Below are 22720 nucleotides of genomic sequence, written 5' to 3'. Positions count from 1 at the left end.
CAGGCTGTTGCATGGTTTCCTAAATGCTTTTTCTTTTTTTTTTAAACTTAAAAATTTTTTTTGTATACCTTTATTTTATTTATTCGTTTTTATGTGGTGCTGAGGATCAAACCCAGCACTTTGCACATGACAGGTGAGCACTCTACTGCTGAGCCACAGTCACAGCCCCCCCTAAATGCTTTTTCTAAATATATATCTTTATCTGTTCTAATTAGTTATACATGACAGTAGAATGCATTTTGACACATCATATATAAGTGGAGTAGGCTTTTGTTTTTTGGGATTGCCTTATTTCACTTAGCATGATAGTCTCCAGTTCTGTTCATTCATTGGCAAATACCATAATTTCATTCTTCACAATGAATACTATACCATTGTGTATATGTACCACATTTTCTTTATCCATTCATCTGTTGAAGGGCACCTAGATTAGTTCCATAGCTTAGCTATTGTAAGTTGAGTTGCTATGAACACGGATGTGATTGCATCACTATAGTGTGCTGATTTTGTGTCCTTTGGGTTTATACCCAGGAGTGGGATAACTGGGTCAAATGGTGGGTCCATTTCTAGTTTCCTGAGGAATCTCCATACTGCTTTCCATAGTGATTGCAGCAATTTGCAGTCTCACTGGCAATATATGAGTATACCTTTTCCCCCACATCCTCACCAACATTGTTACTTGTATTCTTGATAATTGCAATTCTGACTAGAATGAGATGAGATCTCAGTGTAGCTTAAATTTGCATTTCTCTATTTGCTTGGGATGTTGAAAATTTTTTCACATATTTGTTGACTGATTATATTTCTTCTTTTGTGACATGCCTGTTCAGTTCCCTTGCTTATTTATTGGTTGGGTTATTTGGCTTTTTTGTTGTTAAGTTTTTGAGTTCTTTATATATCTTGGAGATATATAAAGAATGATCTATCTGAGGTACAGGTGCCAAGATTTTCTCCCAATCTATAGGCTCTCTCTTCAGGTTCTTTATTGTTTACTTTCAGTAAAGAGGTTTTTTAGGGGATGGGGTTGTGGCTCAGTGGTAGACCACTTTTCTCATATGTGTGAGGCACTAGGTTCAATTCTCAGCACCTCATATAAATAAATGAATAAAATAAAGGTCCATCAACAACAACAAAAGAAGCTTTTCAGTATGATACCATCCCATTTATTCTTTTTTTTTAATTTGTTTTTTTACAAATTAAAAAACAGTACCTTTATTTTATTTATTTTTATGCAGTGTTAAGAATTGAACCCAGTGCCTCACACACGTGAGGCAAGTGCTCTACCACTGAGCTACAACCACAGCTCCTTATTGTTTCTTGAATTTACTTCTTGTGCTTTAGGATTCTTATTGAGAAATTCAGGTCCTAAACTGATATGATGGAGATTTGGGTATACTTTTTCTTCTAGTAGGTGCAGGGTCTGTGGTCTAATGCCTAGGTCTTTGATCCACTTTGAGTTGAGCTTTGTGCAGGGTGAGAGATAGGGATCTAATTTCATTTTGTTACATATGAACTTCCAGTTTTCCCAGCACCATTTGTTGAAGAGGCTATCTTTTCTCCAGTGTATGTTTTTGCCTTTGTCTTTCTTTGTGAAGAAAGTGTATTCAGTCCTTGATGGAGGAAATATTCTATATATGTCTGTTAAGTCTAAATTATTAATTGTATTTTTTAGTTTTTAGCTTATTTATTTAGTTTTTGTTTGGAGGACCTATTTAGTGATAAGAGAGGTGTGTTACAGTCACCCAGTATTATTTTATGGTGGTCTATTGGATTCTTGAAATTAAGAAGGATTTATTTGAGGTACATAGATGCTCCATTGTTTGGGTCATATATATTTATTATTATTATGTTTTGTTGATGTATGATTCCCTTAAGCAGTATGAAATGTTCTTCTTTGTCCCTTCTGATTAACTTTGGCTTGAAGTCCACTTTATCTGATATGAGACTAGAAACCACTGCTTGTTTATGAGATCCATGTTGAGTGATTTCCCACCCGCCAAAGCCCCATTATTTCACCTTCAGTCTGTGTATTCCTTTGCCTAGGAGGTGAATCTCTTGGAGACAGTATATTGTTGGCTCTTGTTTTTTAAAGATACAGTTAAAATATAATCATTTTGAAGGTTAGGGCTTCAACATATGGACTTTTGGGAGGACATAATTCAATCCATAGCAAAGGCCACCAGAAAGTCATTGAATGCTTTAGAACAGTGAGATGAAATGATTACATTTCACAAGATAACCCCAGATGTAGAGTAGAGAATGGACAGAAGAAGTGCAAAAGTGGACATAAAGGCTAATGAGGAAGTCTTTGCAGAAATCTTTGCAGTGGTCCAGTTAAATTCAGACTGAGCTTACTGCAATGCTATTGGAAAATAGAGCTATTCTAGATTCATATAGGAGATGAAATTTATCAGAGTTAGCAATTCACTTGATACTAGCATGAAGTTATAACAGACATGAGGGATGGTGTTTAGGTTCTTGGTTACTCAAGTGAATGGATGATGAAGCCATTCAAAAAGATGGGAAAATGGAAGAGGACAAAGTGGGGAAGGAACGTGAGCTTCATTTGGTACATTTCAGATACTTTTGAGACAACAAATATTTAATAATTAAATATTTAATATTTTTTTTAATGATAATGGCATTTTGAAATACTTGCTGTCCGAATACCAGAACCTTAATACAATAAAGGTTTCTCTTCTTTTTCCTGTTGAATATATATATATATTTTAGCTATTGATAGATCTTTATTTTATTTATTTATATGTGGAGCTGAGAATCGAACCCAGTGCCTCACATATGCCAGGCAAATACGCTACCCTTGAGTCACAACCCCAGTCCAAAGTTCCGGTTCTTTGAATTGACATGACAAAAGGGACAATCAATAATGTAATGTTTCTACACATTACACAAAAAGCACAGTTGGAAGGATAAGCCCTAGGCTGGAGTACTCACAGTTAACTTTTTGAAGGGAAACTTCCTAGTATGATGCACTTTACTGCAGACCTTGCATTTAGCATTTCTAAATAAGAACTAAATATCTTTGGTGGTGCCTGCCTGTAATCCCTGCAGCTCAGGAGACTGAGACAATAGGATTTCAGGTTCCAAGCCAGTCTCAGCAACTCAGTGAGGCCCAAAGCAATTCAGACTTATGTTTCTAATACAGTATTTTGGTTGCCTACAACTTCCCAGTTCTTAAAACTCTTTGAATAGCCCAGTTTACCTCTTTCTAAACTTCATTGAATTACAATGAAATTTGTAATTATTACTTCAAGGTTGGGCAGCTGATTGCGTAAGTTCTTGAACCATTTCTACAATTCTTTCACTTGTTTTGGTGTTATTTGCCTACCCAAAGGAAAGCTTCAGAGCTCGCCCAGAGAGGGCAGTGACAGTGAGCATGGACAATTCCTTTGCATTCACTTTCCTCTCCAGCTTGCATACCTTCCACTTGCTGAGGAGGATTTTGCCCACTGGCTCCTCAGTCACCTGGAGCACTTAGCTTTACAGGCCACGCCCTTTGGTCCTCTCAGAGCGGAGAAGCCAGCTAGAAGCACCGCCCCGCTCCGGCGCCTCCAAGACTCTGCTCCACGCTCCGCCCCCGTCGAGAGGTACTTCCAGCCCTCTCGCGCCCTTGCTCCGCCCACTCCAGCTCCCCAACGTCCTCGGCGTCGGGCCCGAGCCTGCGCCTGCGCCTGCGCCCTGGTGCCGAAGTCGGGGCGCGCCTTGGCTAGAACGCGGAGAGCGGCGGGCGGTGCAGCCAATGGGAGGCGGCGCTGCCTAGCGGCTGGGAGGCGGGGCCTGCGCGGGTGTTAGGTTAGCGCGAGGCGTGACCTAGTTGACAGGCTCTGAGGTGCTGCTGTGGCGGCGGCCGCCGAACTGAGGCGGGTGGGATCCAAAGCCAAGCGCGGGCTGAGGGAGGAGGGCGGCAACTGGAAAGCGGCGAGCGACGCGGGACGCAGAGCCTTTTTCACTTTTTCCTTCACGAGTGCCCCCTCCTAACCCTCCCACTACACACACACCCTGTTTGCCCGTGAGCCTGGGGAACTTGCAGCTTAAAGCCAGCCACCCCCACGGCAACATGTACCCCAGCAACAAGAAGAAAAAGGTGTGGAGAGAGGAGAAAGGTAACCAGCCCGTCGAGTCCTGGGGGGTGCGGGCGGTAGGGGTTGGGGTGGGGGCGGGGGTCAGGCAGTGTGTGCCGCGGCGCCCTCCACTAGAGCTCCCGCCTCGCGCCCTCCGGCCGGTGCCGCCTCCCTCTGGTGTCGGTGTGTACACACGCGCACACCCGTGCGCGCCTCGCCGTGCACGCGCCGCCCCCAGGCACCTGCCGCTCGCGCACGTGTGGGCGCACGCCCCTTTCTACCTCCAGCCGCGCCCGGTCACCTTCTGCCTAGGTGGGGCTGCTCTCGCCTCGCAGGCAGCGTGGAATCCCTTGTACCCTTGGCGCGGTACAAGTTTCTGTGAATCCCAGCTGGGACTTTGGCACCCCTGGCTGGGGTGTCCCACGGACAAGTGTCCGCTGACAGGCACTCAGGCTGCATTGCCGCTGCGCCTTGGCGCCTCAGAACCCTCATTCATTCCTTCCTCTGCTCTGGCCTTCCTCCACCCAAGACTGGTAAAGAGTCCCCATTTTCAGGTGTGTATCCCCTTTCTAGGTCCCCTTCCCCAGCTGCAGTGTGACTTTTGAAATCTGAAACTCTAGGGGAAACCTGAAAGGAGCATCTTGTCAGTGAGGATAAGCGCTTTAGAGGAGTCTGAATGGGCTTTTCACTCAGCAATATATTTCTGTGTTTTACATCCCCATTCATAGTCTGAAGTTGTTCAGTGCATTGTATGTCACTCAGTGAATGAACCCATCCCTGAATTTTGTGCATATCAAGGCTTAGCCAAATCGGTTAAATTGACAGTAGCATTAATTCCTTTAAATTATACAAGTGTATGATTCAGTCCCCTCCCTTCGTTTCTCTTTCTTTTCTGTTATCACAGATTATATTCTGATCTGAAACTGATACTGGCATTTTTTCTCCCTCTCCTTTTTCACCTCTATTCTTTATTTTTTACCTTTCTCACAGATATGTAACAAAAAGTGCTTGTATTGATACTGTTAAAATACGCTGAACTTACATGTTTGGGTGACCGGCTTGAAAATTAGTTTCTTTGATACTAGCTCTTTAAAACTTGTAGATTTTTAAATTGCAAGTCCTGGCCTTTGAACAGGTGATAGTCAAACGGTGGAGGTGAGAATGAGAATTAAAAAGAATCCTCCATGTAGGGCCTGTTTCCAACAATATATGAGAAAAGGGATAGGAAGATGCCCACCCTCCCAAAGTAACTACCAGGAAGATTTAATGTAACTGTACACACAATTAAAATGTCCTTTAAAATACTGAAAGATTAGAATGTGTGTCATTTAATAATGTTTTCATGATTATGAGCATGAGGGCTAAAAATTCTGGTGTCATGGAACAAATGCTGTTGAGAATAAGAGCCTGATATATAAAATGATTTGTTTTTTGCAGTAGTATTTATTTTCCACATATTTTCAACAAGGATACCTTATGAGCTTTGAAAAATCATTTCTACCCATTTTTATTGATGGTCTTGAAATGTTAGCTTTGTATTATTGATGATGATGAAGGCAAAATAGTGGAGACAGACATTGTTTTCAATAATATGAATCACTGATGAAATTATAGTGAGTACTTAAGAATTATTTTTCTGTTATACTTAAAAAAAAGTTCCTAAAGTAACAATGTTATAATGGTTCATTCATTTAACAGCTACACAGTTGGACTGATAAGCAGAAATTTCTAAGTCTTTTTTTCTCTATTTCTTTTAAAGGAAAAATATAACCAAATTAATATTTTTAAAATAAAGAAGTAGATGCACAAAGAAGGCAATTAAAGCAGTTTTCTCTTATCCAAAACTAAGCTATTTTTGCATGAAATTTAAAGGGAAGAGTTGTGATTTGAAACTTTAATGTATGTTTTATTGTTTTATCAACATGTTTGTATTTGGAAAATTTGAGTACAAAAATCATATGTATTATTCCATCAAGAAAGCACAAAGAATTTCTAGTACAGCAGAGAAGTTTATCTCACTAGAGAGTTGATGGCATAATATTTTTTGCAGTGTTACTTAAATCCAAAAGAAGGCTTACCCACTTCATTGAAATGTCAAGACACTCTAGAAACATGTTTAAACTCAGATCATCTAATAAGTAGGTCTGCCTGCTTATATGTTGGGTTTACAGAGGAAGGTTTCATTAGAAAGGTGAATCATTCTTTTAAAAAAAATCTTATATAATGGTAAAGAAACTGTATGTCTGTGGTCTTCAGTATGTTTCATTGTTGAAAAAAAAATAACTAAGGAGTGCTCAAGACCACATTTATTAAGTAGACATTATAGTATTTTAGCCCTATTTCAGAATCAATGTGTATTTCTTTTCTTTTCTTTCTTTTTGGTACCAGGAATTGAACTCAGGGACATGCGACCACTGAGCCACATCCCCAGCCCTATTTTGTATTTTATTTTGAGACAGCGTCTCACTGAGTTGTTTAGCACTTTGCTGTTGCTGAGGCTGACTTGAACTCGTGATCCTCCTGTCTCAGCCTCTCAAGCCACTGGAATTATAGGCATGTGCCCCTGAACCTGGCTACTTAATGTTTATTTTCATTTTAAGTATTAGGACTTACTTTTGTTGTTTTTACAATTGGTCTTGTTTTGTTTTGTCTTTGTACTTAAACTTTTAAATAAATAGAACGACAGAGGACAGGTTTCATTTTTATATGTACCTTCTGACATTTGCAAAAACTGTAAATTGCTTAATGTCTTTCATCCTGATTTCTGATATTGTGGTAATTTCAAATTAGTAATCTAAGGCTTTAAAAGTAGTACTTTTAGCAATTTACAATCATCTTCCTTTTCCATTTTTGTGTGATAAGTCAGAATTTACTATTCCTTTCAGGCTTTCTACTCTACCAAGATCCTATCTCTTTGTAATACACAGATGATATTGTTTTTTTTTTTTTTAATTAACAGGGAAAGTAAATGCCTTAAAACATGAACAGCCTAAATATTCTCTTCCATGGTCTTATTGGTTTGTTTCTTTACATGTTCTTTAGTTTTTTTTCTATCTTAGAGGAAGCACTTCTTTGTTTCTAAGATAAACTCCACTGCTTGTGTTCTTCATCCCATCTCCTGTAGTTGAGATCTTCTGCCATGATTTATTTGTTCTTGGGTATGTTTTAATTTCTCAGTGTCTTTGTGTTCCTCTCTATGCCTGTAACAATTCTCACAGCACTTCACCCTGGAGTTGTTCTCATTTGCCTTCTTTTGCTCACTCCTCCATAGCCTCCTGGATTTTAGTTATATTCTAATGAAACATATGTTCCTAAAATCATTTTGTAATAACTATGATGGTGGTATAAGAGGAGTTACCATTTAAATCCTATTTGTGTGCTCAGCATTATTCTTATTGCCTTACATGGGTTATCTTGTTTGATTCTCATAACAATCCTATGAGGTAGGAAATTATAGGGTAGTATACAGTAGGGTCAAGAGCTCTGAACACAGTTGCCTAGATTTGAATCCTAGTTATTGAGCCATATAGAATCTTAGGTAAGTTATTTGACCCGTCTTCCTTATTTGCCTTGTCTGTACATTGAGAATAATACCTGCCTGCTTACCTTAAAAGGACACTGCAACAAAGAGATGCAACACATATTTGCATAATTTAGATTACAACCCCAACAGCACTGTGTACCACCTCAGTGTTAGTTAATGAAAACAATGGCTTTTATAATTTTTGTGTAATTTTTATTCTTGTAGGAAGAATACTTCTTCTACTTATTCAAATTCTTCTACTTATTCAAATCCTTTTTCCTAATTTTTTCCACATCTCAATGGGACCTTGTAACCCCAGTGACAAGTTGGTTTTATTTCTTTGTTCATCTGTTTGTGCCTGATAAATATGCCTAAGTGCTTTTTAAAATTAAAAAAAAATTGGGGCTGGGGATGTGGCTCAAGCGGTAGCGTGCTCCCCTGGCATGCGTGAGGCCAGGGTTCTATCCTCAGCACCACATACAAACAAAGATGTTGTGTCCGCCGAAAAACTGAAAAATAAATATTAAAAAATTATCTCTCTCTCTCTCTCTCTCACTCTCTCTTTAAAAAAAATTTTAAAAAAATTGTTTTTTGAGGTTACATCCCCTCCCCCTTCTTTTCTCTCTTCCCTCCTCTATTCCTTTAGACTAGAAATTTAGGTTATAATTTCCAAATCATTTTTTAAAATATTTTTTAGCTGTAGATGAACACAATACTTTTTATTTTATTTATGTATTTTTATGTGGTGCTGAGGATCGAACCCAAGGTCTTGCATGTGCTAGGCGAGTGCTCTACCACTGAGCTACAACCCCAGCCCTAATTTCCAGTTCTTGAAGTTGGACCTTTCTCCAAGTTCAAGATTCTTGATTTCAAGAATGTCCCACAGGTACCTAAAACTCAATTTTTTGACCCTAATCACCTTAGTAATGTGATTTGAATGTTACCTCTGATTAAAATACCTTCTTTTGAAATGATTGAAGAAGAGCTAGTTGTAGGAGTGTGGAAAAATATTGAGCTTAGCTTCCAGAGTAGCAGAGGCTATAAGCACTAACACCATTTTCATACCTAGCTTGAAAGAATCTTTTAAAGTGATTATTTTGCTAGGGTTGAATTTCCTTGAACTATATACTATGCATTTTTAAGTTAATCATCTAAACTACAGTGCCATGTAATAAGCCAAAAGAGAATTACGGTGAGAGTGTGACTGTCATTCACTATATATGTCGTGGAGATCTTTGGTAAAGATGTACAACCGCTGACCTATAGAGTAAGGTTGCCAGTGAGTTTATATGTTGAATATTAGTAAATCTTAAGTTCTTCCTTGTTTTTGTTTTTTAGTTGGAGAAGAACACAATACCTTTATTTTATTTATTAATATTTTATATTTATTTTTATGTGGTGCTGGGGATCAAACCCAGTGCCTCATGCCTACTAGGCAAGTGCTCCACTACTGAGCCACAACACCGGCTCAAGTTCTTCCTTGTTTTTAAGATTAAAAAATTAATTTTCACATTTTTTTTATTCATTCTAGTAGATCATTTTATGTACCTACTGGGACATGCAACTTTGAATATTAGTGGTCTGCTCTATAGGGTAAAGTTAAACTCCTCAGCATGGTGTACAAGTTCCTAAATAGCTATGTTTTATCTTGTTTTCAGCTATTTTTCACTTCTGTAGCCAATCACTTTCTGATATTGTATCTTTCATTTTTCATTAAACTAGTTGCATTTCCTTAATTTTAATATTGTTCTGTTGGTCAAAATGTCCTTACTTTTTGCCTCTTTATGGCAAAACTCTATACATCCTTCATGAGTCAGCTTACATATCACTTTTTTGGGGGAAGTTTTCTTGACATTGTAGTGTATTATAATGTTAATAGCATAACCTGACAGTGAAAGTGCACTTTTATTGGTAATGGCCTTGTAGAATCAAGGAATTATCTTGGTGGCTATCTTTTTTCTTTTTCTTTTTACTTTTTTTTTTTTTGAGAGTGTTTTCATTATTTGTACTTACCTGTCTTCATTTTTTTCCTCTTTTATTTGGTACTGGGAATCTAACCTGGGGTGCTTTACTAGTGAGCTACCTCCCCAGCCCTTTTTGTTTTGAGACCGGATCTTACTAAGTTGCTAAGGGTCTTGCTAAGATGCTAAAGCTGTCCTTGAACTTGTGATCCTCCTGTCTCAGTCTCCTGAGTTGCTGGGATAAGAGGTGTGTTGCACCACTGTGACTGACTTATCTTACCATTTTAAATTTTACCTACATAGGTATTATTTTGTATGTTTTCAGTTTCATCTTTTGTCCTGTGAACTCAAGGTTAAGGATCACCTTTATATCTAGGGTGTATAAACATATACCCTGATAGGTTTTATTTACAGGCTGTTAGTAAATACTGATTGAAAGAATAAATGATTTTACTTATTTCTTAGACCATCATGAGAGTGTCTTCTTCATCAGGCTTTGTTTTTATTTTTCTTGCTATTATGAGGTTAATTTGACACCTTTTAACACACATTTTGGTGTTCCTTAAGACCATACTAAGGGCTGGGGATGTGGCTCAAGCGGTATGGTGCTCCCCTGGCATGCATGCGGCCCGGGTTCGATCCTCAGCACCACATACAAACAAAGATGTTGTGTCCGCCGAAAAACTAAAAATAAATAAATATTAAAAAATCCTCTCTCTCTTTAAAAAAAAAAGTTACTTTGTTTCTATACAATTATATATATTAAAAAAAGACCATACTAAGTCTTTGGTTAGTTTAACATGGTTAATATTTAAAGTATAAAATAATTCCAAAGCTTAATAATTAAATACAAATGGAGATTCTGCTTTTATTTTGCAAGAACGTTTATTGAAGATGACCTTAGAGGAGAGACGCAAAGAATACATAAGGGACTATGTTCCTCTCAACACCATTCCATCTTGGAGGGAGGAGATGAAGGGCAAGAACCAAAATGATGGTAAGTTTCTCAGAATATTTTTTAGGTACAAACTGTTCCCATTTATTATGACTCTTGCATGACAGTTGTTGACAGAAATTAATAACAGTTAAGAAAGAGATGACATTTTTGTTATTTTGCTGTTTAAATTATGCTTATCATTCAGTTGTTTAGTGTAGGACTGTACCTTAATATAATTTGTGTTTTGAAATATATCACATTTGTAATATAGTGCTCTTTTTACAGGTACATTTCATTAAAAGAGAAACAATTATTCTGCAGGAGTTTTTAGAGCAAATGCTGTTTAGAGATGTTGCTCTTGCTCTGGTGGTGTGGCATTTTGAGTTTGCTTTGATTAATTTTTTTTATTGTGTTCCTTTATTTTAAGGATTGCATATTAATTCAAAGAGTATATTAGGAGGAATAGAGAAAAACCAAGTAGGATTTCACAGAATTTTGAGAATATATGTTTTGGGTGGGGCGATATTATGTCTGCATGTAAAAATTTGTATGACAAAATTTACTCTCAAAGTTTTTGTCATTTGATGAGAGTCTAGATTGTTAGAATATAGTGAAGTTTTAAGGATTAAAAAGGTACATGAAAAAATTTCTAAGCAAACATAATAAATTTAGGGATGTTTAACATGCTTACCTCAGAATTAACACTCACTGGTATTAATAATCTGAATATAAAGTGTAGACAAACAGGGTACTTTTTAGGTGCTTAATAGTTGAGCAACTGTTTTATAAAACGAACTTGGACCATGTTAATTTCATAGATTGTGGTCTTAGATTGATGGAACCATAACAGGTACAAAGTACCTTGTGCCCTGAAAATGAAGACAAACATGGAATTCTATGGACAAAATCTATGGGGAGAAACATCCAAATTAGGCTTTGGTGTCTGTGAAGAGAATACATGATCAGGCGTTAGATAGGGTTTTGTGTTTTTAGAAGGGCAAAGCATGTGAGGATGGGAGTGAAAAAGTATGGGTTCTTTTAGATCTTATGTTACCTAGAAATGTTTGATATTGGGCAAGTTGGGTAGTGACTCCACCTCAGGTTCTAATAGTAAATACTGATTGAAATAATAAGTGATTTTACTTATTTCTTAGATAAAAAACCCAGCCCTTAATGTACTATTTTTTTTAAAGAGAGAGATAGAGAGAGAATTTTTTTTTAATATTTATTTTTCAGTTTTTGGTGGACACAAAATCTTTATTTGTATGTGATGCTGAGGATTGAACCCAGGCTGCACGCATGCCAGGCGAGTGCGCTACCGCTTGAGCCACATCCCCAGCCCCTTAATGTACTATTTTTGTATGTGATAATAACATTGTAGTTCTATTGAAACAACAAAAAAGTGTCATTGGACTAAAGTGTCATTGGACAAGCTGTTTGGGATGTTCACATCTGACCTGTGTCTTAAGTAAATGCAAGTTGTTTTAATAATGGTCTGATTAAAGATACCATTGAAAGAAAAGATAATGCTGTGTAGTGGAAAGAATATAGGGCCAGAAATCAGGGAGATAGAGTTCTGGGTTTTGTCTAACCTTGTACCTCTTCATGTTTGAGTCTCAATGTTTTTTCTTCTTTTGTTTATAAGCAACTGGTATTGAATATTCAGCCATTATATATACATACATGCATATATATATATATATATATATATATATATATATATAAAATACACACACACACACACACACACACACACACACACACATATATATTTGTTTATTTTATTCTTTTTTCTAGTGCTTCATTCATCTGATTATCTTTTTTGGTTCCTAATTTAGGAACCAAAAAGATAATCAGATGAATACAAGGATACAGTACATGGTGTTATTTTTAGGAAATCTGTCCTTTCAAGATAGATGTGGAATTCTGTTCTTGCCAAAATAATTGACAAAGCAGCAGTTGATACCCAGGCTGCTTGGCCCTGTGTTGGACTTGCTTACCTCTTCATGGAAGCTTGGCCTTTCTATTGGTTACTTCCATTTAAGAATTTAGCAGGTAATGCTCTGTAGGGTAAAATTGTGCTGTTAGAGAAGTCAGAGTTGGATGTTTTCAGAGAAACCATGTGCCAAATAGTGTTCCCCAAATTAGAAAATACACTTAGAATAGCACCTTACATGTTTAGATGCTGTATATTTAATCCTGTCTCTTAGTATGAATTTTATAAGTGATTCATAACTGCTCTATATATTTCATTTTTTTCCCTTAATGCTTTTTTGAACTTGAAGTCCTTCATGGGGAACTAGGTGATGACATTAAGATTGTATTTCTGTTAAACAGTGTTTTATTCTTTCATCTAAAATCTGAAATGTTACTTGTTCCTCTCTTTACGACCTAGAAACTGGTGTCTGGCCTCTCCCAGACACCAGTGAAATGGAATGGCTCATTCTATAAGTAATGTTAATTTCTTTATATTATATACATCTTTCAGGTGTACTTTCTTACTGTAACCTATTTACTGCTTAATTATAACAAAATATTAGTAAAGAGAATCTATTTAGTACTATAATAGTTTAAAAGATTTTTAGGGCTGGGGGTATAGCTCAATGGTAGAACATTTGCCTAGCATGCCTGAGGTCCTGGCACTGGATCTCTAGCCCTAAGGGGAAAAAAAACCCCACTAAAAATATAAATTCAGAGGTAGGCACATTAGCACATACCTATAGTTCCAGCTATTAGGGAGTTGTCTCTGAAGCAGGAAGATCACTTGAGCCCAGGAGCCAAAGTATAAGTGTGTGTGTATATATATTATATTTTATAAAAAATGATATAGGAACAGTATACATATAGGCATATTTTGAAATGTTTAAAGTCATTGCTTATAATTATGTATATAAGTAGGTATTGATATTTATACAAGTTTAATTTTTAAAATATGATACTTTAAATATTAAAATCTGTCTCTAATTCCTTTTCTTTTCGTTCTTAACTTTTAGGAAATGGACAATATTTATTGGGTTAGGAAAGTCTATCAATTTTAAACTCAGTAGTTTTTTAATTATCTTTGTTTTCACAGAAGGTCATTTTGCCTTAATATTCCATGGTTACATGGAAAATTCTTAAGCTTTTGTTTTAAAATTTTTCCTTTGTTCAGATTTCTTTTAGTTAAAAACTTACTAGCATATACTAGAAAGTTGAAAAAGAGTGGAGTGGCCAGATGTGTAACAATTTTGATTTTGATTTTAAGTCATCCTTAAAGATTAAAAGGAAACGAAAAATCACTAAATAAGATAAATGTCGATGTTTATATGAAATGGAGGAAGAAAGTGAATGTTATTTTTTACTTTAATTTATTATTTTGGTAATATTGAAAAGTTATGGATCAGAAGAGAAAAGAATAAGAGGTGATTAGCCTTCCTTCCCCAAAATAGCTCATTACAACATATCATTTGCTTATCATTCATGTTCATATTTGTCAACTATTATTAGCAAATCTCTGGAGCTGTGTGCTTCCAGTTACATCTTTCTCTGTTAACAATTGGGTAATATTCTATTTTATTTGTCTGTTGGTAGGTTGCAGGAAGTTTTAAGTTTTCTGTTATTCTCTTTGGCTAATACCTGGAATAATATCTTATGTGTAGGTGGGCTTGGTCAGTGTGTTAAATAAGGATGCTTATCTACGAGGGACAATTTTCTATCCCCCAACCAGTTTTAATCATGGGCATTAAAAAATGTATGTATAAAGAGAGTAGGTTAATAAACTTTCATGCATTCACCAACCAATTTCAACAGGGAATACACAGCCAATTTTATTTAATTTATACCATTGCTCCTTGGATCTTCCTTCCAGACCATTTTGAAGCAAATCATACATACATTTCTATTTTTTTTGTGTGTGTGTGCATGTGTGTGTATGTGTGTGTGTATAATACATATATATGCATATGGCTGTATCTTTTTTTTATTGGTGGTTCAAAACATTACAAAGCTCATGACATATCATCTTCTATACATTTGATTCAAGTGGGTTATGAACTCCCATTTTTTGCCCCAAATACAAGTTGCAGAATCACATTGGTTACACATCCTCTTTAAAAGACACTTTTTTGTTGTTTCAATAGAACTATAATGTTATTATCACATATAAAAATAGTACATTAAGGGCTGGGGTTGTAGCTCAATGGTAGAGCGCTTGCCTAGTGTGTGTGAGGCACTGGATTTGATTCTCAGCACCACATGTAAGTAAATAAGATAAAGGTCCATTGACAAAGAAAATAAATTAGTAATTAATATAATTAACTACTAATTAGTATTTACATTTTCCCTTTGTCTCATAAAGTTTTTTTAACAGTTGATTTATTTGAATCAAAATTTAAACTATGTTATTGTATTACAATTAATCAATAGTTTTAAGTCACTTTAATTTAGTTTTCTTCCTATCCTTTTTTTCCCTCTTATTATTTAATACACTAAGCTGTTTGTCCTGCAGAAATTTTCATTTTTTTATTGCTGACTATGTCATTATGTTATCCTTTAGTACATTGTGATGTTTCTCTATTTTTTAGAGTTGATGGTTCTATCCAGAGACTTATTAAGACTTGTATTTAAAATTTTTTGAAGAATGCTATGTGGATTATTGTGCATTTTTTTTGCATTATATCACAAAGCACATAATGTCTTGACTATCTCTCTATGGTAATAATACTTATCACTGGATTCAAGTATTGTCAGTCTGCTCCATATAGCTGTAAAGTTTCCTATCATTTTTTTAACCCTAAGTAGTCATTGATAATTGTTACTTAGTTGTTTTATTTTATTAGGGATTTCAAAATAGTGTTTGAATTTTATGTTTCCTTCATTTATTAGTTGGACTTTTATAAGGAGTAATTTTCTCTTATCAGCTCTTTGGTCTTGTAATTCATACACAAAAGGAAGAATAAAAATTTTAGATTTCCCTTATTTACCAGTTTTCAGATGGAGTTGATTCCCTCATATCTTCCAAAGGTGATCAAAGAGTTCTTTCTAAATTTTGATTATCATTTTGAATCTCTATCTCTGTCATTTACCTCTCTCATCTTTACCTTCTCCCTCTCTTTCTCACACATGTTAAGTGAGGTTGCTTCAGTAGTTAAGTTTACAAAAGGTGTGTTGAAAGTGAACCTTCCATCATAAACACACACACAAAAAATAGCCCCAGGATATAGTAGAAAGACAAGTCATACATAGATATATAAACTGTTGAATGGATAGATAAAATAAAAAGTGTCATTGCTTCTTTGTAGTGACAATAGTTTTAGTTTTGGGGTTTAATGTTTATGTGTTCTGCTTCCCTTCAGTATTTCCCTGCTAAGCTTCCAATGAATACCACCCAAAGAAGAAATGTTGTTACTCTCTGAATAAAGCAAAGCATTGGCAAAGACTCTTCCAGGCTTATGCTAATATTTGACTGGCAGAGAAAATAACTATGGCTACAATTTAGAATGACTTTGAAGTCATTATTTTGAATGTTTGATTATCAGTGGGGGAAATAAAATAATGTATGATGAGAATGAGTTAGGTGAAAACCATGCAATTACTGTGTTCAAGTATGAGAAAATATTTAAAAAATTGTCAATTTAGAAGGAAGCTTCATATTTTATATGCATGTATATATTCATATTTGCTTTATAAGTCATTTGGAGAACACTTAACTATAAAATGTCTGAAAACATGCAGTCTTTGGAAATTTGACTTTCTCTACACTCCATTTTTTTGAGGGGTATGGAAATATTTTGATATACATAGGTTGATTAGAGGCACATTTATAATCCTTTTTTTATATTAAGCATTAGCATGATAGCTTAAAAGTTCAGCCTTATTTTTTAAAAAAATTTTTCGTTAAACTAATTTCTGTCTTAACTGTTTCTAATAATCATGGATGACCAAAGAAAACTTCAAACTTCTGAATCAGTCTATTCACTTTTAGATCTAATTTCAATATAGGTTTTGAATTTTGTGTTATTTTATTTATGTCCCAAGCTAGTTTCTTCTTCTTTTTTTTGGTGGAGGGTATTAGGGCTTGAACTTAGGGGCACTCAACCACTTAGCCACATCCCCTGCCCTCTTTTGTATTTTATTTAGAGATGAGGTCTCACTGAATTGCTTAGTGCCTGGCCTTTGCTGAGGCTGGCTTTGAACTAGTGAGCCTCCTGTCTCAGCCTCCCGAGCTGCCCAAGCTAATTTCAGTGTAGGTATTGAATTTTTGTATTTTTTTTAAACTATGTCCCAAGTTAAAAGTGGTATTTAGAAATAATCAAAGAAGGTATATGTTAATCTAATCCTTTTTAAAATATCAGTACATAGTCTAGTATTTTTAGCAACTATTTTTGAATGTCAATATGTTTATTAATCTTCAGGACTTTGGAAATAATATAATCATTTACCCTACAGAATATTACATGAAGAAGGGTGAGGGACCATAAAGATAACAGAAACTTAAAAAATGCGATTAGCGGGCTGAGGCTGTGGCATAGTGGTAGAGCGCTTGCCTAGCACATGTGAGGCGCTGGGTTTGATCCTCAGCACCACATAAAAATAAATGAGTAAAATAAAGGCACTGTGTCCATCTACAACTAAAAATACTTTAAAAAAATTCGAATAGCTAAGATAAGGTAAATTCTGTTCCATATTTGTAGACTATGTTAACTACATTATTTTATTAAATGTTTGATTGTTGTGTTTTGGAAGACAGTACAATTTAAAATGACTAAACAGTTTGGAAAATGGCTTTAAGAACAGGATGGAATTAAATTAAGTAGAGGTAAAAATTGGAAAAGAAAATTTTCTGCTTGATTTGTATAGGCCCCTTTTTATATTATCATATTCAGTTTGAACATTATACTTTAATATAATCTATAGAGTAGAAGTAATATAATCTGTAGAGTAGAAGAAGGCTAAAGGCAAAACACTGCAGCTTCTTGGATACAAATCCTTTATTTTGATAGTTGGTGGTTTTATTTTTCCTTCATAAATGATCTTAAAATGAATTTAATTAAAATTTTGTACTTACTTCAAGTATCTGAGAGCACTCTGTCTTATTCTTTAAACAGTTCTGCATAACGTTTCCATTACTTGCAAAGATACACAACTAGAATTTATATTAAAAATAGACATTTTTTTTTGTTTTAGAAGTGAAGGTAAAGACTAAAGAATAAAATTCTATTGGCCTCCATTATCTTCTGGGCTCTTTCCCTCTTTGTCCTCTTAATATACCAATCCCTTTCTTGGCTTTTGCATTTAGCCACACTGTCTTTCTTTCTGTTTCTTGAGTGTGCAGTATTCCCGCACACGACTGAGCCTTAATGTGAAATTTTGCTCACCACTTATCATACTTTCTTAGTTTTATCATGTTTCAGTGCTAAGCCTGAAAGCCTACTATTCTATGTGAACTCTTCCTTGCTTCCTTACTCTGAAGCAGTGTATTATATACTTTCATAAAGCTACTTTCCTTTTCATTGAGTGTTGTAGCAATTGGTTTTTATATACTCAGCAACGGGAATATCTCATTAGGATCTGTCTCCTTTATGACACTGTAATTATCTCGAATATAGGACTGTTTCATCTTAACTCTTTTTCTTTATCTCTGGCATCTGGCATAGTGCTTGGAATGTTGTAGGCACTCAGTGAATATCTGTTGCATGAATTGAATTTGCATAAATTGCATTTACCTGTTGATATTTTTATACAGTATTTTCTTTCTACCTTTCATGTATTGGAAAAATTCACATGGAAATTAAAGGCTTAGAAATTAAGCCAGATGTTTTTTAGTATAGGCAATAAATACTCTGCATTTTTTAAAATATAAGATTGGTTTTATTAAGTTTTAGATTTGATGGGGGCTGGGGTTGTAGCTCAGAGGAAGAGTGCTTGCCTGGCATGCATAGGGCTCTTGGTTTGATCCTCAGCCCACATAAAAACAAAAAAAAGGTATTGTGTTCACCTACAACTAAAAAATAAATGTTAGGGGCTGGGGTTGTGGCTCAGTGGTAGAGAGCTTGCCTTGCACACATGAGTCTCTGATTTTGATCCTCAGCATCATGTAAAAGTAAATAAATAAAAAATAAAGATATTTTAAAAAATAAATGTTAAAAAAAGTTTTAGATGTGATAAATTTCAAAAAGATTTTACTAAACGATTACATAGATATATAACTAGTTGAGACAAGGATAAGAATTAATGTGTTTTGTGTATTCTACAGCATTGTATATTGTTATTTTATTATATTTAGTAACTGAACATCATGTTTTCAGCTTCAGCAAGCTTGATTACTAACAGCTTAAGTTAAATGAGTGAAAATGTAGACACTTAAACTAGTTATATATTTTAAATGTGGAATAATAATTTTAAAGTGTTGCCATTCTCGTTGCATTTGCTTTAGTAGTATTGTTCTTTGAGACATCAATCAACTATAAGAAATTAATTTAATACTAAATTCTAAGTCCTTTATACTGAGTTGACTTCAAAAAAGACCTTGTCTATAGACAGAATTTGGTCCCCTTTGGAAGAACTAATAAAAAACAATAACTTACAAGAATTTTGAGAATGGTATTTACACTTGAGTATGAAAACATTGAAAAGTTCTGTGTAATGATATTCTTATAGTATTTACAAATATTAAACAAGTGTCAAGTATTTGTGAGGTGTAAAATGGAGAAAAAAAAAGATTGTGAATTTTATGGGAATTCATGAATCACTTTATACTTCTGTTATTTCCCTTCTTTATTCTCCTCTGGGTTTTTTCTTTTTTATCTATCTATCTATCTGTCTATCTATCTATTTATTTATTTATTAGTTGTAGTTAGACACAATATCTTTAATTTATTTATTTTTATGTGGTGCTGAGGATTGAACCCAGGGCCTTGCCCATGCTAGGCAAGCACTCTACTGCTGAGTCACAACCTCAACCCCTCCTCTGGGTTCTTTTAATTGTTTTCCAAGATTATTTTGACAATGGATAGATAAGATTTATTGTACACTGCATAATCACTGTTATGTAAATTGTCCTTGTATTAAACTTGTTTTTGAAATAAAAACAAACCCTAAATATTTTTAATTTTTTGATAAAGATGAATTGCTATTGAGAACAGAAGATGAAAAGTTTTCTATATATTTTTTAGGTCTATAACTTCATATATGTACTATGCTAATTTTATTTTTAACATATTAAATGAATTATATTAATAAATATGGATTTTACTTAAATACATTTGGTCCATGCACACAGATTGAGAGAGATTACAGACTGGTGGTAACCAAAGCCAACATTTTCCCCCCTTTTCTCCCCTCTGACAATATTTCTATGTGAAAGACTCTTCATAATGCCTCTTCTTCTTTCAGATTTATTTATTAATTTCAAATTGACAGATATAGTTGTATATATCTCATAATGTCTTTGTCTTTCCTGAAATAGTTGTTGTTTATTTATTTTTATTTATTTTTGTGGTGCTGGAACCTCATGCATGCCAAGCTAGTAAATATTCTATCACTAAACATACCCTCAATCCTAGTCACTGAATTTCTGTATAAGTGTTCAAAATAAGAATTTACATACAGGTTATTGTCTTATCTAAGTCTTTGATTTGAAAATAGGTTGAGGATTACTGAATAATGAGTATAGATAATGAGTGCAGTTCAACAAAAGTAGCCATGTGCATGCCACAGTAATGGAAAATTGTAGGTCTTTGAACAGAAGTAGTACACAAAGAAACTTTAATTTGATGAGAATAATATTTTTGTGATGATGCATATAATGATTTAGAGTGTAGAAGTTTTCATTTCTTAATATCTTTTCTGTTTCTCCAAAATTACCCACTTACATTTTTTTTTTTTTTGCTGCAGATTTAGCTGTCCTTTGATACATCAGATTTTTTTTTTCCCTCCCCAGTACTAAGTATTGAACCCAGGGTGCTCTACCACTGAGCTATATCCTGAGCCCTTTTTATTTTTTATTTTGAGACAGGGTCTCCCTGATTTAACCAAGGCTAGTCTTGAATTTGTGATCCTCCTGCTTCAGCTTCCTGAGTTGCTGGGATTACAGGCATGTGCCACCATGCCCAAGTCTGTCATACCTTTTCTATGTCTGTTTTTCACATGAGTTCCTGGCTTCATTTCTCTTTGTATCCTTTAATAATTCAGTACATCCTTTCTTGACTAATCTTTGTGCTATTTTTTAGGAGTTCTCCAGCTTCCCAACCCACTCTTATAAGATTCTAAATAATGTACTTTCTTATTGTGGTAAAATATACACAACATAAATTTTGCCATATAATTTTTTTTAAGTATTGGGTAATTGTTTTTACATTTGTAATTCAGTGACATTAAGTACAGTTACAGTGTTGTATCTGTTTTCAGAAATTTTTCTCATTCCCAAATGGAAATGTTGTGTCCATGAAACATAACTACCTATTCTTCCTTCTCTACCAACTCCTGTTACTCTTTTATCTGATGTTTGTTTCAGTCTCTGTAAATTTGTGAGTTCCAAATACCTCTTGAAAGTGGAATCATAATAGTCTTTGGCATATTGCATTTAGCATAATGTTTTCTAGATTTATCCACAATGTAACATGTATGAGAATTTTTAATATTTTTTAAGGCTCAATAATATTCCATTATATGTATATGTAATACTCTGTTTATTCATATGTTGGACATTTGAGTTGTTTCCACCTTTTAGCAGTTGTGAATAATGCTGCTGTGAACACCAGTATACAAGATTTTTTTGGGGGGTGTACTAGGGATTGAACTATGGGGCACTCAATCACTGAGCCACATTTCTAGCCCTGTTTTGTGTTTTACTTAAAGACAGGGTCTCACTGAGTTGCTTAGTGGCTCCCTTTTGCTAAGGCTGGCTTTGAATTTGCGATCCTCGGGCCTCAGTCTCCAGAGCTACTGGGATTATAGGCACCCAGCTATGAGATATTTTTGAGTCTCTATTTTCAATTCTTTTGGTATATACGTAGAAATGGAATTGCTGGATCATATGGTGATTCCGTGTTTAAGTTTTTAAAGAAAGAGTGCCATTTTCCACAGTGGGTGTATCATTTTACATACCATCAGTACACAAGAGATCTAGTTTCTCCATGTTTTTGACTGATACTTGTTGCTGTTGATTGTCTTTACAAAGGCTTTTTGACCATCTGTATGTCTTTGGAGAAATGTCTGTTCAAGTCGATAGCACATTTTTAAATTTTTTTTTGATGAGTTCTGGATATTAATCTCTTATATCTACATGACTTGCAATATATCCCCTCTCCCACATCTGTGGATTGTCTTCACTGTCTTACAGCTGTCCCTTGATTAAAAAGTTTCAAATTTTAATGAAGTGCCTTATTTCACAAGTTGCTTTGAATGTTTTCTGGAAAATCTTAGGGGAAAGGAAAAAAGAGAAGGATTGAGTTGAAGTTAGTCTTCTGTCTCCAAGGATAGTTGGTACAGTCCTAGCTAAGATTGTTATGAGCAAGGAGTGGAAGTAACTTCTTTTTTGGTACTTGTTTCTTTCACTCATGTGTCTCAGTCATATGGCCATATTTAAATGGAAAAGAGACTGAAAATTATAATATTTCATGCTCAGGAAGAGGATGAAGCTGGAAACTAGTTTTGGTGAATAGTTAAGTTTTATTATACTAAAATACACAGTTTCTTAAACAACCGTATTCTATTGAATCAGATGTAAGACACTGTTGTTTTATATTCCATTAAGGAAGAGGGAAAATAAAGCACTGCTAATTAAATGATTGCACGCTGCATTCTTTTGATAAAATTTTATACTTATTTTAAAATTTGTTCTCTTTACATATACATGACAGAGTATATTTTGACATATTACACATACACGGAATATAACTTATTTATATTAGAATCCTGTTCATAAGTTGTTAGACATTTGGTTTCTATTTGGGGGCTATTATGAATAATTCTTTCATGACATTTTTCTTGCAAGTTTATATATAGTTTTTTTTTTATTCTCTTGGTTACTTAGGAGTAGAAATGATGGGTCATATGTTAACTCAGTGTACAATTTTTTGATTGTGTATTCATATTTGAACATAGGAAAGTTATATCTGACTCATTTTACTGTCTTTCCTATTCCCATCCTACTTCCCTTCCCTTTATTCCCCTTTGTCTAATCCAATGAACTTCTACCCTCCCCCCACCCTTGTTTGTGTTAGCATCTGCATATCAG

At 34.9% G+C, this 22720-nt stretch overlaps 1 protein-coding gene across 9 annotated transcripts in view; it reads left to right on the top strand.

Annotated features, from left to right (window-relative positions):
* The first annotated feature begins 3800 nt into the window (after window positions 1–3800).
* Macrod2 (mono-ADP ribosylhydrolase 2) overlaps window positions 3801–22720 on the top strand; it is a 1956002-nt gene continuing 1937082 nt past the window's right edge. For 4 of the 9 annotated variants that reach the window (XM_040275965.2, XM_078051385.1, XM_078051383.1 and 1 more), the window contains exons 1-2: window positions 3802–4124; window positions 10447–10563. In XM_040275965.2, the coding sequence (XP_040131899.2) occupies window positions 4079–4124; window positions 10447–10563 (163 nt within the window). In that variant the 5' untranslated portion in view covers window positions 3802–4078. Of the gene's footprint in view, window positions 4125–10446; window positions 10564–22720 lie in introns of all 9 variants that reach the window. The other 5 variants (XM_021723258.3, XM_005320463.5, XM_078051390.1 and 2 more) reach the window with 3 other exon arrangements.

This window comes from Ictidomys tridecemlineatus, chromosome 5, assembly GCF_052094955.1.
Source record: "Ictidomys tridecemlineatus isolate mIctTri1 chromosome 5, mIctTri1.hap1, whole genome shotgun sequence".
Classification (NCBI taxonomy): Eukaryota; Metazoa; Chordata; class Mammalia; order Rodentia; family Sciuridae; genus Ictidomys; species Ictidomys tridecemlineatus.
This window is presented reverse-complemented; position numbering and strand designations above follow the sequence as displayed.